This window comes from Bicyclus anynana, chromosome 18 (genome assembly GCF_947172395.1).
Source record: "Bicyclus anynana chromosome 18, ilBicAnyn1.1, whole genome shotgun sequence".
NCBI lineage: Eukaryota > Metazoa > Arthropoda > Insecta > Lepidoptera > Nymphalidae > Bicyclus > Bicyclus anynana.
The window spans coordinates 2,732,505-2,751,627 of NC_069100.1; the positions used below are offsets into that span (position 1 = coordinate 2,732,505).

Here is a 19,123-nt window from a genome sequence, read left to right on the forward strand (position 1 = left end):
AAAAAAAACGACAAATCATGTAAATATTAAATTTAGATAAATAACTATTTTTATACATGTGATATAAGATTATGTATTAGTTTTTAGGTTTATATGGAATTAAATAAAGCTTTATTATTATTATTATCAAAAAGGCAAGAGTCCAAACTTCTGGGCAGGTACTATAAAAACAAAATGCGTTATGTTTTGTGAGAACCCACAGATTAAAGAATAATTGGCAGATAGAGCGAATACATACAAATACATTCTGGAGTTAGGACGACACGAAGCGTCGCATCAGTAATTTTCAATGTTATTCAAGAAAAATGGCGTCTTATGTTTTTCAATATTTTTAAAACTGTTCACAAAAGCTAGAAAAATTAAGATGGAGTAATTTTTTTGTACTTAATTATTAATTATTAGTCTATTATGATATCAATTTACGTAATTGTTGTTAGTGGTAAATCTTGAAATACAAATTGAAAAAGCTTGGTGGATATCAAGGAGACGCGTGATACTTGTTTTTTATAGGTTTTACCAGCCCCAACGCGCTACAGAATGAGCCTATACAGAGGCTCATTCTGTATCATTCTTTATTCTGTGTGAGAAGGTAAAGAATGTTTCGTCGGACCTGGGTGAAGTTGTTGCGTGGGTTCGTCGGCTTTTCGCGGATAATAGCAAAATAAATAAATTATTATATGTATAAAAAGTAACAAAGTTAAAATAATGTATTTTTGTAACAAAGCCTACCTATTTATATTTCTGGAATAGAAATACATTTACTTTTATTGTCGTTGGTTAATTTCACCTGTTACAACGCTTTAGGTACAAATTGTTCACACACGTGTACATTGTAACGTATGTGCGGAATTCACGAGCAAATTCCCGACATATTGTCTATTATAATATTGATTGTGAGCATATATTAGTAACACAGCCATAATTACTGTTAGGGCTGACGTATATCTGGCAAGGATCATCATACCAATTTGTTGCCATCAACAGATTAACCAGAGTGAGTCTTTACAAGCAACGTAAAGACTCACTCTGGTTAATCCAATAAAAAAATCTTCATTTTCAAATTTTGTAAACAGTTTTTAAAATATTTAAAACATAAGACGCCATTTTTCTTGAATAATATTGAAAATTACTGATGCGACGGTTCATGTATGTATGTATGACTCAAGAATGTATTATTTTTTGAATTTCGTATTTGTAGCGGGTACGACACCGTCGTGTTCTGCACGCTCCATCTGTATATTATTGATTAATCTGTGATAATGAATTACATCATTATCAGCCATTTTATTCAGCCCACGACAGGGCTAGCCCTCTCTCCTTCGATGAGATGATTGGTTTGATTATTCTGTCTCCTCTATCAAACCAATTTACTATATTATGGACTCAGTTTGCAAAACGTTACTCTACTAACGAATAGGGAGGCCAAAGATTTAATACTATTAGATATTTCACTAGGACGTCGAAACTGAGGCGAACAAAAGCGGCTAACTGTCTTAATTTCATTTAGTCGCATAGTAAACAAATACTATACATTATATTATGTGTTTGTGTGCGCTGTAAGGAGTAGCGGATCACTTTTTGTGGTGATTTTGCAAGCACGTAACATATCTAGTATAAAATATCATTTAGGGAGGCACAATCAAAACAATTTATTTCTTATCCCAATTAAATAACAGATGAGAGTATATATTTTTTATGCCGGATTTCGCACTATCATACGAAAACTCATAGAGAAGCTCTGGACAGCGACTAGCCAGATGTGCGCCGACCCGTTGCCACAGAGGTAATTACGAAACTATTCAGTATGATGGAGTTTTAGATAATCAAGTGTATAACAAATATTCGATAACCACAGACTCATATTTAACTAGACACCGCGTTACATCTGTGATGTGAAAGTTATTAGGTACACCGTTATAAGTGTATTGATGGAATATAAATTGCAGAAGATTTGTCAAAATTCGAGTTGCTGAAAAGGCTATTATGAGCCGTGCGAAATAAAACACAGCTCGAATGAATTATATTGTATTCCTATATATGTCGGTATAGGTAGATCTTGTTTAATAACTCTTCCAAACCTATTTCTACTTGAAGGTTAAAGATTAGATCATTAATATATTATATTTTCAAAAACCATTCTCAGAGTCCATTGAACCAAGACTCCAAAAACTACCTCAGACAAAAGCAATATGACTCAATAAATTGGTTTTTCTATGTTACTTTGTATTTATAATTATTATATAATAAAAACCTAACATTATGGTATTTATATTGGACACTACACCGGCTGCTCCTGCAGTCTTGAAGGCACATAGCAATAGATTCAGCTTTTCCAAAATGGCAGTAGAATAACAAACAAGGTGCTAACCTAGTGGTTATGAAGATAAACGAATAAGATTACATTTATTATTTTAGTTAAATAAAGTTATTTAAACATCTAAAAGAAAAAAATACTTTATTCGTCGGTTGGGGTGATAAATTTTATAGAAAACTATCAATATCAATTTAATAACTATAAATAAAATAGGATGCACTTTAATATACAACTTCGGCAGACCATCGGTGATTGGCACTAATCGTTCATGATCGGTTTGCGGTATCTGATTAAATGTAAGTCCGTATCAATAGCTCGATGGTTGGAGTGAAAATTAATCTATCATGCGTAAAGTTATAGTAATTAACTAATATCGTGCAAAATTTGCACACTAGCACTTGCAGTAGGTATATTACGTTGGAGTATTTAAAATGTTCATCCTGATCATCTCATCAATCAATCATTGCAAGCCATTAATGGCATAAAATAGAAGATCCGAATTAAAAACGATCTAACTCTAAGTTAAGTGAACAGTACGTTCTTTTTTTGGAGAAAATAAATATCTTTAAACCGATCTTCACCCATCTGTTTATTGGATGAAAAGTGAAAGAGGCAGAGATCTTACCCACTGGGTTATTACGGCTCCATTTTTAACTATCATTAAGTTTTTGAGGCAAGCAGTCTCTAAAACCAAGCCAATTTTTTAATTACCTCAAAAGCCTCCAAAACCGCACAGGCCATATTCTAGCCTAACGAGGCTTATTTATCCTCTGCCTCTGATTCCGGAGGGTGTGGATTCGAATTCGGTCCGGAGCATGCACCTCCAACTATTCAGTTGTGTTCATTTCAATAATTTAAATATTACGTGTCTCAAACAGTGAAGGAAAAACATCGTGAGCAAACCTGCATACCAGAGAATTTTCTTAATTCTCTGCGTGTGTGAAGTCTGCCAATCCGCATTGGGCCAGCGTGGTGTACTATTGGCCTAACCCCTCTTATTCTGAGAGGAGACTTGAGCTCAGTGAGCCGAATATGGGTTGATAATGATAATTATGACGAATAATAGTTTGGCCAGGAAATTAGACAACCTACTCGCAATATATTTTATAACGTACTAAAGATATATAAAACACTTTTCACCCAATACACAGATGGGTGAAGATCGTTTCTAATTCGGATCTTCTACTTTATGCCATTGATGATCAGTGTGCCTAATGGGAGTTTTCAATATTTTTATAATCATACTGTTACTATCACGTTAACGTTTACGCAAATTTATATGGAATCGAAACAGTTGTGCAGTAGTGCCACTAGATGGCGCTGTTGCAATTCCTTAGAAATTCGCGTTTACGTTACGTGACGGTAACAGTATCAAACTGCCACTAGGCCCTCAGGATTGAGGTTCAGCAGTGAGCTGAATATGAGTTGGTAATGATGAAATAGGGAGAATCTCACCAGGTCCTGGCGACGGGCGCGTGGCAGACGTAGATGTACCGCTGGACAGCCAACGCCAGCGTCAGCCAGATGCTGGCCGTGTGGAACATGGCGGGGATCACCTGCAGACAAACGTATTACAGTGTATTTTTACTAACCGACTTCAAAAAAAGGAGGTTACAATTCTTTGTTTGTTTGTTACTTTGTAACTTTGTTATTTATTAACCAATTTTGAAAACTAATTTTTTTGTTTGAAAGAATATAATTACAGATTGGTCCCATAAAATTTTCATAAAGTTTTGTAATTTTGTGTTAAAATCAAAATAACTGAACGCTTACCGGTAGGGTGGCAACTAACTACGGCCTCCCACCAGTTAAACCTGGATCAATTAAAAAAACCTCAATCGGTCCAGCCGGGGATTGAACCCAGGACCTCTGTCTTATTAATCCACCGAGCATAAAACTGCGCCGCGGCGGCCGGTCCAACAATAAAATCAATTCAAACAATAGTTTAAACAATTTGTAACAAACAATAATCGTGTAATTACAAGCCTCAATAGCTCAGTGGTAAAGGGGTACTCATCACCGATTGGTGGTGGTTCGATCTCCGCTGGACTATTGTCGTACCCACTCCTAATACAGTCTTTCCCGACTTATTGGAGGGAAATGGGAATATTAGTCATATACTACAATATATTCTTTAAAATACTGTTTTATAATCTTCATAAACCAGAATATACTTCATTTCTTGTAAAAAAAAGTTGGCAACCCTAGAGCGAGGGAACGACGCATGACGTCATTTTTTTTTCGAGTGTGCAGTCTCCAACGAATTTTTAGACGTTGTCACGTCAAAAAATAATACAAAGCCCAGCAATCGATCCTAGAACTTTATGATCTAAAGGTTATCCTAGGAAGGTAGATATGTACCTTAATATCATTATTATTTTTGATATTAAGGTACATACAAATATCGTATGATCAAGAATCATACGATATTTGTGTAACAAAATACTTTCCTACGAACACACGCATAACTCGCTCCTTAATGAGATAAAACCCAAGTATCATAACTCATAATATAAGTCCTTTTTAACCGTCATTTTTATTATCACCATTATTACCCTGTACGTATCTTAGCCGACAATAAAACACACCAGCTACGTCCTTTTCCAGCATTGTCTGTAAAATAAAGGACCCCGTACACGTGACTCGGTGCCTTAATGAGACATCAGGCCAGGTGCCTCGAGGTATAATACAAGTACTTCGCATTGCCTTCCACATTGAGCATACTAACATCAAGTATAATAACTATAATAAAATTAACTGGGATTATTGTACGGTTAAAAAGTTATAAGGCTTTAATCTAAGCTTACAATAAAATAGTCAGGCATCCGTAGAACATTTTTTACAACTGATTAATATCAAGTTAATTTTTCGTGAGTTTCGTCTTGAGGAGAGGATAAATTTTTTATTGACTTTTAATATCCAGTTAATATTAAAACTCTCGTAATTCAATTTATAAAAATCACTTCAAGTATGCAACAGTTCACAATTTACTATAGAAATATAATATAATTTCCTAATTATGCACATGAACAAAATCAATTATTACCTTATAAGAATTTATTCAGTTTTGTAAATTGGGTTTTATGATATGATGAATGATGATAGTAGATGAAAAATCTTTACAAAATCTTTTCAGTCTGTATAAATCTGAATAGAGAATACTTAATACTTGAGACAGTCGTATACAAAATGGCTGTATCTAAATCGCGTGTAAAATAACGAGCTCGTCTCGCGCAGCCGAGTGGAAAGGCTCATAATAAAGTCAAAAGGACGCGGCGCTTTCTATTCACGCCTCGACGAGAATGTGGTGACTACTTAATGGGGGTTGTTAATATTTCACTTTTTGGTGTTGCATGACTCTGCACTATACACGTCTCTACTTGCGTCGTGTTCCTCATTACTGAGGGTCGTGACCCCTATTACACATTCAGCACTTTTATTCGCACGATGTCACGTTTGTTAAGCTTCATGTACTTTTGTATCAAGAGTGGTGCGGATTTGATCTGACTAATGCATCGGGACACGTCTCTCTTTCCTTCCTCTTTGCCAGAGATAACAAGTTTCTGTAAGTTTTTTTTTTATAAAAATTATTTGCCATATCTTTTAAAATATGACCAATATTACCATTCCTCTCCAACTAGTCGGGAAAGACTGTGCTAGGAGACGACAATAGGCCAACGGGGTGAGGATTGAATCATCCCTCCTCGGTGATGAGACCAACCGCTCTTACCATTGAGCTATTATTAGTCTAACTAGATAAGTCTCTATTATCTCTATTATTCTCTCCTGGCATGGCAATCTGACCGAAGTACTCGAGGATCCTCTGATGATAGTCTTATCGATATGTTGAGTTTATTCAAAACCGATGCATTGGTCCTACGCACTATCCACGGAATACGGTGTTTCACCTATAAACAACTAAAATGTGTAACGTTACACCCTTTTATTGAATGTCTGCAAGAGCAGAGTACAAATAGGAACTCGTATGGCACTTAATATCATCTCGGGTACTTTATTAAGTCGAGGTGCCTCGACAAGAGTGTGGCTACTCCATCCAGTGTGATACCTACAAACAACTAAAATGTGTAACGTTATGCCTTTCTAATGAACGTCTGGAAGAAACGAGTATAAACAAAGTCGTATGGCTGTTGTCTTTAATAGTTGACGTAAAGTGTTGAACTGTGTGCGTGGCGGCACCTGAACTGGGTCCTAACTAAAAATCAGTGTGGCATACTTTTTTTATTGAAAGTATGCGGCAAAATGCTGAGTTGGGGCCTTTTTCTAGGTTATGCCACATGTTACAGGACATTCTTTAGTGCTCCACTGTTTGAGTGGACAGTTAAGCCATAATATGTTATAATTTCGATTTAATGTGATATGTGGCATTCCTTAAAAATAAAGATCTATTCTTTCTTTCTTCTTCCTTTCTGTTTATGTTATTTTGGCTACTTCATCTTGTCGGTTGCTCGGCGAGAGTGTGGCCACTCCATCCAATGTGTTAGTGTGCAATTTCCTGCGGAAGCTGGGTTTCTTGCGCGCGGGAAATGGCTCTCCGAGAATGTTTGAGATTTTATTAATAACTTGTACTTTTTTAGAGTATTGGATGCTACGGGGATAATCACAAAGATAACGTAATTAAGTATACATATATAAATGTACCTTGAGAGCCTGAAGAGTCAGACCTACGTGATTTTGTAAAAGCTGAAACTATTGGATAGAAGCAGGCGTTACTTTGCGGAAGTTCATCATGATTATATAATGATTTATTTATTTTGCTATCATCCGCGAAAATTCGGCGAACCCATGCGACAACGTCACCCAGGTCCGACAAAATACTCTCTACGTACGTTTCACCCCGAAACCGGAGCATCCTCAGGAGATGTTGACTCTACAACGTGCAATTGCAAAGTCTGAAACTTTGCTAACATAGCTATTTTCGTATATAGGTACATAATTCGTAATTATGTACCTATATACTATTCTAGTTTTCCAAGCATTTGCTATCGCAGAAAGAGGATCATCGTGCCATTTGGTTACAAGGGCTGAATGGATGAAAATGGGACAGAGAAAATTGGAGATCAATAGGGAAGCCTATGTTCAAAGACACGCTGGTAACTAATTACAAATTATGTACCTATATACGAAAATAGCTATGTTAGGAATATCTCTGCGTAATCGAATCAGAAATGAGGAGATCCGCAGAAGCACCAAAGACACTGCCATAGCTCAACGAGTTACGAAGCTGAAGTGGCAAATGGCGACCCCGCACTAGTAAGTGCAGTGTTGGTCCAACCCCCACCAGGTGGACTGACGACATCAAGCGAGTCGCATGAATTAGCTGGATGCAGGTGCTCAGTATTGTGATGTTTGAAAGTCCTTACGAAAGGCCTATGTCCAGCAGTGGATGTCCATCGGCTGATATGATGATGATGATGATGATGATGATGATGATGATGATGATGATGATAGGAAAATGTAAAGTTAGAATTTATAACTTTTATAATAAAAAGTTAATTACGGCGAGCAATTGAGAATTAATCTATTCATAAACTTCTTATATTAACCTTTTTAAAAGTATACTTGACCTTTTCACAAAGTTCCCTATTGAAAAGGACAAAACTATTTCCAGACTTTATAGTGGAAAAGTTACATGTATTTCAGGAAAAAGGCAGAACTATTTTCATTTAGTTTATATAATATGTATATGTTTACAATAGATCCCGTTCGTTCTTGTATATTTATTTTCCTATTGATAGCTAGCAAACGTTCATAATTCGTCATAATGGAATTCGGCTGTTTTTGGATTTTTTTTCATTATAAATCATTATATGTTTAATTCATAAGACCTCAATATTTTACAAACTGATCCTTAAATCGAAAAATAGTGGTAGTAGACCACTTTCAAAAAACTATTGAACGATAATATGTAAATGATTAAAAAAAAATCATTTCCACTTTGTATGCTAAAAAAAATATTTTCAAAATTTTATTTTACGACTTTGGCTTTTTTTAGTACCGTACGTACCGTACGTGTAAAGTATGCATGGTTTTTTTACTCGTTTATCTCATAGTGTGGGGAATCGTTGGATAGGGACACTTGACTCTAACTAAATTTATCTCATATAAGCTTAATAATATAGTAAGTTTTTTTATTATATAATCACGAAACTATCTTAAATAATGAAATTACAAGGAAAATTACAACAGCCAAGTAGCAATTGCTACATATAGAGTAATAGTCGACCAACTTGAAAAACGTAATTGGCAATCGACAATTGCATTCTAATTCCGTTGTTAATCTATACTAATATAATAAAGCTGAAGAGTTTGTTTATTTGTTTGTTTGTTTGATTGAACGCGCTAATCTCAGGAACTACTGGTCCGATTTGAAAAATTCTTTCAGTGTTAGATAGCCCATTTATCGAGGAAGGCTATAGGCTATATATTATCCCAGTATTCCCACGGGAACGGGAACCACGCGGGTGAAACCGCGCGGCATCAGCTAGTTAAAAAGATAAAGCTGTCAGTAAGATAACTCAGAATCTGTTAAAACTAGAAAGATAAAATTTGGTATGGCTATGTATATTAATTTGATCTATAAAGTGTTAAAAAATTTTTTTTTTGGTTCATTCCATACATGCAAAGTGTAGATGAATTTTTTATCGTCTATCCGTTGGTGTGGGGTATCGTTATCGGTATTTTGTGGATTATGGAACCCTACACTGCGCGTGGCCTGACACGCACTTGGCCGGTAATGTACATACCCATGCTAATTTACAGATATCTAGTAATAGCCTCTGCGCTAAACCACAACAAACACACACAGACCAACAGACCGAAATGGCGAGACAATAAGGGGTTTCTTGTGTACTACGGAACCCTAACAGGTTATTACAAAGTACATATTACGCCGGAGAGCTCAATACCTATTCGTTTTGCCCAGCCCCAAGGCACATCATGATTTTCCTCCGATCTCTAAGACTCGGGATGAATCCGTTGACGCAAAAATATGACGTGGGTTACTTTGTTATTTTGTTAGCAGTTTTCTTGTAAGGAAAACGCTGTTATTGATTCCGAACCCCAATTGTGATTTGTACTGGAAAAACCAATACGCGTTTTTCGTATTACAATATTGTTGAAACATTAAACGTATTCTGACAACAATCATGTTGATTTTTCAGACGCAAAATGAAAAAAACTGCTCTGAAAACATCTACATTTTATTTATTATAATAAATGAAGCGGATTCGGATCCCTTTTTACTCGACTGCAAGAAGGGTTATGTTTTTCGCGAGTATCTTGTATGTATGTATGTAATATTCTTTATTACCTCGTAACTTGCAAACCGCTGAACGGATTTACGTAATAAAGATATCGTTAGATTTGTCTTAATAACCCAAGTGTTCTTAGATAGGTGAAGTTAAAAAAAACCGACGATTGTGAGATGATATCTCGAGGAGAATCTTTTTTTCGAATGATGCGATATGGGTATCAAATTCAAGGGCTAGGGCAAACTACAATTAGTAAAACTTTATTTATTAATCGCTATACAAAATACGCGAGGTGCTTGCTAGGTGCGAGCAGGTTTGGCAGTCAGGTTTTTTTTATAACACGATCAACCAAGCCTTTTTTTGACGGCCTCCGTGGCGCAGTTGTATGCGCGGTGGATTTACAAGATAGGCTGATTACCTCAATCAGCCTAGCCGGCTCCATACTCCTTTCGGTTTCTATACGACACTGTACCGGAACGCTTAATCATCTTTTTCGGTAGGGTGGTAACTAGCCACGACCGAAGCCAGCCAGACCTGTACCAATTAAGAAAACCTTAATCGACCCAGTCGGGGATCGAACCGAGGACCACCGTCTTGTAAATCCACCGCACACACCACTGCGCCACAGGGGTCGTAAATCGAACTAAGTAAAATAGATTAATTAACCCTTTCTTCTATAGATTCGGAGTCTCAGCTTTTAAAATGTTGCCTAGACAGAAGTTACTTTCAAAACGGTGAAGAACAAAAAGAATGTACACAATGAGTACCCGGATATTAATATACCCGGGTTTTGTATAACCGGCTATCTCGGTAAAGGCATTCGTTACTATTGTCTTTAACAAAAGCCGTTCAAACCCAAAGTAATCTATGGTCGCCGTTAGTATATGACTACGTTTTGGTTGACTATCTAACTAACCGGAGTTTGTTACTGTTAACTTGTGTTTACGTTCCAGGGTTGGAGTCTTAGTTTTGGTCAATCATTATTATGATTAGTCTTGTCTCAGAATGAGAGGGTAGTCCACCACGCTGGACAAACTTCACACACGTAGAGAATTAAGAATTCTCAGGTAGGTACTTATGCAGATTTCCTATCAATGTTTTTCCTTTTCCTTAGGGGCTGACGTAGCGCAAAAAATATTGTAACATTTTCATTGTTGTAACTACCTACTTATAATGATGGGTTGTACCGATTTCGATGTAACTTTAAGTTTTGTTGAAGTAATATTTTTCTTTTTCTACAATTCCCATACTGAATGTATGGGAATTGCAGTCAACTAGTCAGCCCTTACCGAACCTTCAGTAGACATGCACTGATCCTTCTGTCAATAATAAAGCGAATTTCAGTGAACAATAAGCAATAAAAATTCAATATAATATTTAGAACTTTTAACACAATAAGAAAACTAAGTTCACACGGAATCCATTATTTAAATCTCACTTAACCTAAATATCGTTTGTTCAAATGTCAGTGATTTAACCGCGGTCGTGGGCCGAGCGAAGCGAATGATCGTGAAATTCGGGCCACGGATCCGCGCGACCATTCGCCGCGACTAATATAAACGGGAGCGATAGTGATCAGCCTATTTAGGAGTAATCCTTTGCAGAAATGCCTCAAATTAATCTTTAGCTGTCTGTATCGTTATGATTTCTGATATTCTTCATCAACCCATATTCGGCTTACTGCTGAGCTTCAGTCTCCTCTCAGAATGAGAGGGGTTAGGCCAATAGTCCACCACGCTGGCCCAATGCGGATTGGCAGACTTCACACATGCAGAGAATGAAGATAATTCTCTGGTATGCAGGTTTCCTCACGATGTTTTCCTTCACCGATTGAGACACGTGATATTTAATTTCTTAAAATGCACACAATGAAAAGTTGGAGGTGCATGCCCCGGACCGGATTTGAACCCACACCCTCGGAGGCAGAGGTCATATCCAATGGGCTATCACTGCTCACTAGGCTATCTTTCTGATATTACCTATACAGAAAATAAAATACTGGAATGATTGGGGTCATTTGTTACTTGCAAGCTCCCAAAGCTACTAAACTCCCTAACTCTTCAAGTTAAGTGATGATGCAATCTAAGATGGAAGCGGGCTAACTTGTTAGGAGTAGGATCACCAGGAGAACATCCACACACACCCCTTTCGTTTTCTACACGACTTCGGAACGCTAAATCGCTTGGTGGTATGTCTTTGCCGGAAGGGTGGTTACGAGCCACGGGCGAAACCTCCCACCAACAAAACTCTCCCACCACCAGGGATCAAGCACTATAATAATATTAAGGGGTTTTGTGAGGCACAATTTTAAATGAAACCTTTTGATCTCTGTCTTTCTTTCTATCTGTCTTTTTTTAGCCGCTAGACGCTGTATCTCTAGCACCGCGCTTTACTTCAGAGATTCCCGTGGCCACCGTGTAAAGCTTTTTATTTTCGTCGTGAATTATTTATTCAAGTGCTCCCCAAGTCAGTTGTTATCACTTTCACCGGTTATCAAGATGCCATTAAATATACTGTATTGTATTTTGCTATTTCAATTTATATTATTAAACTCATGCTTATAGAAAAGTCGTATTATAGTGTTAATCCTTCCTACTAATATTATAAACGCGAAAGTTTGTATTGGTGTTTGGATGTTAGGATGTTTGTTACTCTATAACGCCGCTACTACTGAAGCGATTTAGCTGAAATTTGGAATGGAAATAGATTTTACTCTGGATTAACACATATGCTACTTTTTATCCCGAAAAAATCCATGGTTTCCCGAGATTTGCGAAAACTGATGATTTTGATGATATGAATGTTTGTTACTCTTTCACGCCTCAACTACTGAACCGAATTAGTTGAAATTTGGTATTAAGATATATTATAGCCTGGATTAATACATAGACTACTTTTTATCCCGGAAAAATCCATGGTTCCCGAGGGATTCGTGAAAAACTGAATTCCATGCGGAAGAAGTCGCGGGCGTCCGCTAGTGACTATATAAATGACAAAATAGCTTTGAAATGAAATGTATTACATGACTGGCTGTTTACATACCTATTGTTAAATGGTGACAAACTAAAAAAGAAAAACCTTGCTCAGTTTGTTGTGGGCTCTTCTCGGACCAAAGTGCGTTTGGAACCCTCGTAAATTTAATTTAAAGTTTTCATCTAATTAATATTACCACCATTATCTTATTAACTGACGTTTCGAAAGTGCTTGTAAACTGAGCCTAATTGAAATTAATGAATATTGACTATCGACTATTAATATGAATAATTTATTGGTTAGTTCATTTGTTTGGGCTGTATTATAAATGTACAGCCTCATATTGTATATAAATTGTTTGTTTAAATGGGAATTTATACATACAATTTATATACAATATGATCATAGACTAAACAGTCTTACCATACCCTTCTATCTTTAGAGATGTTTATCGAAGCATGTAAGATAGGGAGGGTTTGCGATTGGGGAAGGTACCTACAGGATAAACGTGGTATGATTTTTTTTAATAAAATTTGACGTCCTCCGTGGCGCAGTGGTATGCGCGGTGGATTTACAAGACGTAGGTCCTGGGTTCGATCCCCGGCTGGGCAGATTAAGATTTTCTTAATTTGTCCAGGTCTGGCTTGTGGAAGGCTTCGGCCGTGGCTAGTTACCACCCTAGCGGGAAAGACGTACCGCCAAGCGATTTAGCGTTCCGGTACGATGCCGTGTAGAAACCGAAAGGGGTGTGGATTTTCATCCTCCTCCTAACAAGTTAGCCCGCTTCCATCTTAGACTGCATCATCACTTTGATTGTAGTCAAGGGCTAACTTGTAAAGAATAAAAAAAAAAGTTACACAAATTAACTTTATTAGGTACTCAATTTCTTGCTATTTTTAAGTTGTTGGCATTTCATCAACATACAAGGAGATTTCATATATATTTTATTTTCAATTTTTAGTTTATATTAAATTATAGGTTTCTAAGTAAAACTATTTACTTGTGGTTCCGTAATCTAATTTTATTTTGTAATCTTTTTTATAAAGTATCATATTGTTAGGACCTTATGTGGAATGGATGAGTAGGTATATCTTGTTTGTTCCGATAGTCGTTTTCACTCGATGCTTCCTTTCTCGCTTTTACTGAGGGGCCACTACGATTTAACCTGATGTTAAGTAACGTTGATAGGTAATTAGCCACGGCCGAAACCTATCTTGCTTTCACCGTTAAGTCAACTAGCCACTCCAGAAGCCTACCACCGAACCAGACTTGAGTCAATTAAGAAAATATAAAATCCTAAACTGTCCCAAGTTGGACCCAGGATCTCTCTGTTTAAAAGAAGGATCGTCAAGTAATCTTAATTCATCGTATTATGAAGAGGTTTCTTAGTCGCTAGTAGCTAATACCTACTTATGACTTTAATTTTGATTTTATAGAGTAACCATATTTTTTTATATAGTATAGGAAATAGTAGTCTGAGACGGATAAGACGTCGATCGATCTCGTGTTGGCTCGACTTGTTTCCGTAAAGAGTAGGGAGTTAGAGAGGGGTAGCAATCGGTTGACGAGAATGACTTGTGATATAAGGCGCTCGTCGTACGGACGGCTTCGGCGTTCGAGCCGTCCACATTTCTTGTTGTTTAATAATTACTTACGATAGGCGGGGAGAGTGACTTTAGTGGAAAAGGGGAGTGTTTGTTAACAGTCAAAGGATCCTTTAACCCTACACACAACGTTCACAAGTGTGTGACTCCACTCACGGTCATTCTCTGCCATTCTAGGGTCTTATTTTGGTTACAGTTTGATTTGTTAATTAAGTTGTCCTTACAAATATGGCGAAACATTGGTTTTCCTAATTTTTAAATCCACTTTTGAAGCTTCTGATAAAAATAGATATTATATGATTCCACCATTGCGAAGCCAAAACGAGTCTTTATTTTAACAATTGAGACGGCGCTTGATACACGGCTAAAAGCCCGGATAACATAAAACGCTTCTGAAGAGTAAAACCGGATAACACCGGCTTGGGGCGATGAATAATTCAGACTGAAATTAAATGTCGCCAGACATTTTTGCGAAACTTTTCGTGTCACTTTACGATAATAGTCCAGGATCCAGGGAACATTTTACAATAGGCTGTTTGACATTTTTTTTTTAAAGTACACATTTTCTAAAATAAGAAACCATAAAACAACCTTAAGAACTTAGAAATTCATTAACAAAATCATTAAACTTCGATCATCAACCTTAAAACCAACAACTTCAAACTTCAAAAATCAAATTTTGACAAATGACAAGTTTCTTTATTGGAAGAAGGTGCTGTACGCACTGTACAATTAGATTGCAACGTAGAGAATGCCAAAGTTTAAAAAAAATTTACAGAGACAAAAGTATTGGCGCGCTAAATCTACCGGGCATACGTATGTCCCACGGGCGTTCAAGGGTCGATGGATTACCGGGCATACGTATGTCCCGGGGCGTTAAGTGGTTAACAGTAATGGAGCAATTTTGTAGAAGTAACACTGCCTGCTATTATTACTTACGAAAATACAGGGATATCTTTGCGGCGCTGTCGTAAACGGCTGGAAAATGCCCCATACTTATACCTACTACAATTATAGCCTCACATCACAACAAAATAAAATAGTTAAATAAATATTTATTTATCCTTGTTATTTGTGCGTTTATATTTATACTTCTCGTAATGAAAAATGTCATGTCGTAAATAAGGAACCTAAAAATATGAGTTTTCGTTTAATTACGTTATAATATCTTTTTTACTTTTGACTAATTATTATAAACGTCCTGTTAAATTAAATTAGTAATCCTACAAATTGTGTATCCGGTCCTATTATAATATTTTTTATTCCCTTCTATCGCCCGTTAGCTAGCACAATTATATAATTCGGAAATAAAAAAAAATTGCGCGTCTCATCAAGATAAAGCTTCATAGAGTCATTAAATAAATTAAATGTGCTGTGGTAAAATCGCTCCCCGGTTCCTAGACTATTACGTAATATCAGTAAAGAGGCGTGGATATCGGCTTTGAGACTTGTTTGACAAATATTTTAAACGCCAACGGACTGGGAGCCTGGGATGACGAGATCTTACTCAGTTTATGAAAGGGAAAAGACAATCAGCTGATAGTCTTTTTTTCAGCTCATTAGATATTACATTTCAGTTCTTTTACCGTCGGTAAGTATGGGAGACAACTATGAAGCTTTGGAAGATAGCCAGATTGGAGAGTCTAGACCCTCAGCTATTCAAATGTGAAACGTATTTTATTTTCTACATACATAGAGTAAAGATACATAGTCTTTACAAGCAGCGTGGTAAAGCCGCTGAAACCCATAAAAAAACAAACGTCACGCGTCTCCTTGACATCCGCATACACAAACTTTTTCATAATTTGTATTTCAAAATTTAACACTGACAATAAAAACATTAGACGCCATTTTTCTTGAATAATATTGAAAGTTACTGATGCGACGCTTCGTATCGTACTGACTCGAAAATGTATTCGTTTTTAAATTTTGTATTTGGCGGGGCTACGACACCGTGGTGTTCCGTGCGCTCCATCTGCCTATTATTGATTAATCTGTGTCTACACATAAGAATTTATGGCTCCAATTGCTAGACTTTACGGCAACTCATGACAAGAGTCAGTTTTAGTTTGATATTATTTCGAAGAGGGTTTTTGAAGGGTTGTTAAATTTATTATTCATTGTTAAAAGAACCATTTTTTTAAAGGTATAAAAAATAACATAATAGTTGTTACCTATGTATGTTTTTTCTTGTAACAAACAAAACTATGACGTAATATTACGTTTGATTCTGTTTATCTATTTAAATTAATCTAGAAGCTTTTATTAAAACTCGTTTCGATTTCATTCCTCCTTCAAATCGTTATAATCTTCCCACCTTGACAAAGATGACGTTATTTTCTAATATTTCACAACGGCTCAGATATCATTAATTCAGTTTGGTTATTATTTCAGAGTAAATTTAATTAAATCATAAAAGTAGCAGTCAGGGATCCGTAGAACATTTTTTACACCTGATTGCTAACAAGTCAATTTTTTGTGATTTCGATGTCATTCGATGAGACGATGAACTTTTTTATTTACGAAAATTCTTGATTCTGGTAGTTTTTGAACCATCTGTTTTTTTACTGTTGCTTAATTATTAGTTATAAAATTTAACAGCCACAATCTACTACAAATTGCGTGGTACATTATCTCGTTCCGACGCTCAGAAATTCTCATTTCCTGGTAAATCAGTTAGCTACCAGAATCAAAAATTTTTCTAAATTAAAAAATTGATCGTCTTATCGATATGAAGCTTGAAAAGTAATCAGATGTAAAAAAAGTTCTACGGATCCCTGACTATAGAAGCACAGCCAGCAAGATTGCTACAATGTCTAATTACGTGCAGTGGCATATAATACTTTGTTCTACGACCATTGTAAAAGAAACAAGAGAATTAACAAACCTTGGTAAATGTATACTACCTAATACTATAAATGCAAAAGTAAGTCTGTCTGTCTGTTACCATTTTTGGGTTGTGAGTTTTGCAAGAGATCCTCGATTTTATATCGGTGTGGCCTCCTAGATTTGTTTTCTAAGAAGAAACTTGAATTTTGTTAGATAACTTACTAATAGCTTTTGAAACTATTTAAAAAATTAAAAAAAAAAAAAACATGTCGCACAGAGCCATGGCCACCAGCAAACGTTGATAAAATTAATTAAGTACCTCATTCATATAGTGCCAGGCCTCGCAAGCTGTGACGGGACTCAGCGGCTTGTAATGGTTGCCGAAGGTGTACATGTAGAAGAGCCATGGCGCGGGGAACAGCATGGTGAACATGTCGCACAGAGCCATGGCCATGAGCACCACGTTGATAAAAGTATTTACCTCATTCATATAGTGCCAGGCCTCGCAAGCAGTGACGGGACTCAGCGGCTTGTAATGGTTGCCGAAGGTGTACATGTAGAAGAGCCATGGCGCGGGGAACAACATGGTAAACATGTCGCACAGAGCCATGGCCACCAGCACCACGTTGATAAAAGTAATTACCTCATTCATATAGTGCCAGGCCTCGCAAGCAGTGACAGGACTCAGCGGCTTGTAATGGTTGCCGAAGGTGTACATGTAGAAGAGCCATGGCGCGGGGAACAACATGGTGAACATGTCGCACAGAGCCATGGCCACCAGCACCACGTTGATAAAAGTAATTACCTCATTCATATAGTGCCAGGCCTCGCAAGCAGTGACGGGACTCAGCGGCTTGTAATGGTTGCCGAAGGTGTACATGTAGAAGAGCCATGGCGCGGGGAACAGCATGGTGAACATGTCGCACAGAGCCATGGCCATCAGCACCACGTTGGTGGGCGTGCGCATGTGCCGCCGGGACAGCACTACCACTATCAGGGTGTTGGCGACCGTGGTTGTTGCTAGCAGGAACGGCGCGATATATCTGTGGATGATAGAATTTGTTAACTAAAAAAACAATCTTAAATCTATACTAATATTATACAGAGACTAGCTGCTCCGCGCGGTTTCACCCGCGTGGTTTTCATTCCCGTAGGAATACGGGGATAATATATAGCCTTCCTCGATAAATGGGCTATCTAACACTGAAAAAATTTTTCAAATCGGACCAGTAGTTCCCGAGATTAGCGCGTTCAATCAAGCAAACAAACTCTTCAGCTTTATAATATTAGTATAGATAAAGTTTGCGGTGCGAGCCGTGATAGCCCAGTGGATATGACCTCTGCCTCCGATTCCGTTCGAATCCGGTCCGGGGCATGCACCTCCAACTTTTCAGTGATGTGCATTTTAAGAAATTAAATATCACGTGTCTCAAACGGTGAAGGAAAACATCGTGAGGAAACCTGCATACCAGAGAATTTTCCTAATTCTCTGCGTGTGTGAAGTCTGCCAATCTGCATTGGGCCAGCGTGGTGGACTATTGGCCTAACCTCTCTTATTCTGAGAGGAAACTCGAGCTCAGCAGTGAGCCGAATATGGGTTGATAATGATGATGATGATGAAAGTTTGTGGTAAAAATTAGGTAGACTATATTTAGGTATTATTTGTTTATATAACGTTCGTTGTAAAGCGACTAAATGAAATGAAGTCTTTCCACATTTGTCCGCCTCAGTTTTGATGCACTAGTGCCCCATCTTTAGTTTAAATATCTATAATATAAAAATGAATAGCAAAATGCGTTGGTAAGCACATAACTCAACAACGCCTGGACCAATTTGGCCAATTCTTTTTTAAAATGTTCGTTAAAGTTCTAGGATGGTTTTTACGGCAAAAAAAAATTTAAAAGAAATAAAAAAAATTATACTCCCATACAAACGATTCGTAATAATTTGAATTTTAATATGTATAGGGTAGGGGTAGGGTAGGTAAGGGTGTGGAAGAAGTCCACAAAAGTCAAAGCGAAGCTTGACCGGGTCCGCTAGTTTATAATATTATTTCACCAGTCATGATTTAAAATATTAATATTGTAAATAAATTTTAAACTTTAGTTTTAGACAGTTGCATGTGGTGTTTA

At 37.0% G+C, this 19,123-nt stretch overlaps 1 protein-coding gene across 2 annotated transcripts in view; it reads right to left on the reverse strand.

The window, feature by feature from the left end:
• LOC112054624 (sex peptide receptor) overlaps positions 1–19,123 on the reverse strand; it is a 246,790-nt gene that overhangs the window by 16,556 nt on the left and 211,111 nt on the right. For both annotated transcript variants that reach the window (XM_052886776.1, XM_052886777.1), the window contains 2 exons: positions 17,473–18,034; positions 3,770–3,870 (listed from right to left, as the gene is read on the reverse strand). In XM_052886776.1, coding sequence (XP_052742736.1) covers positions 3,770–3,870; positions 17,473–18,034 — 663 coding nt within the window. The remainder of the gene's footprint in view (positions 1–3,769; positions 3,871–17,472; positions 18,035–19,123) is intronic.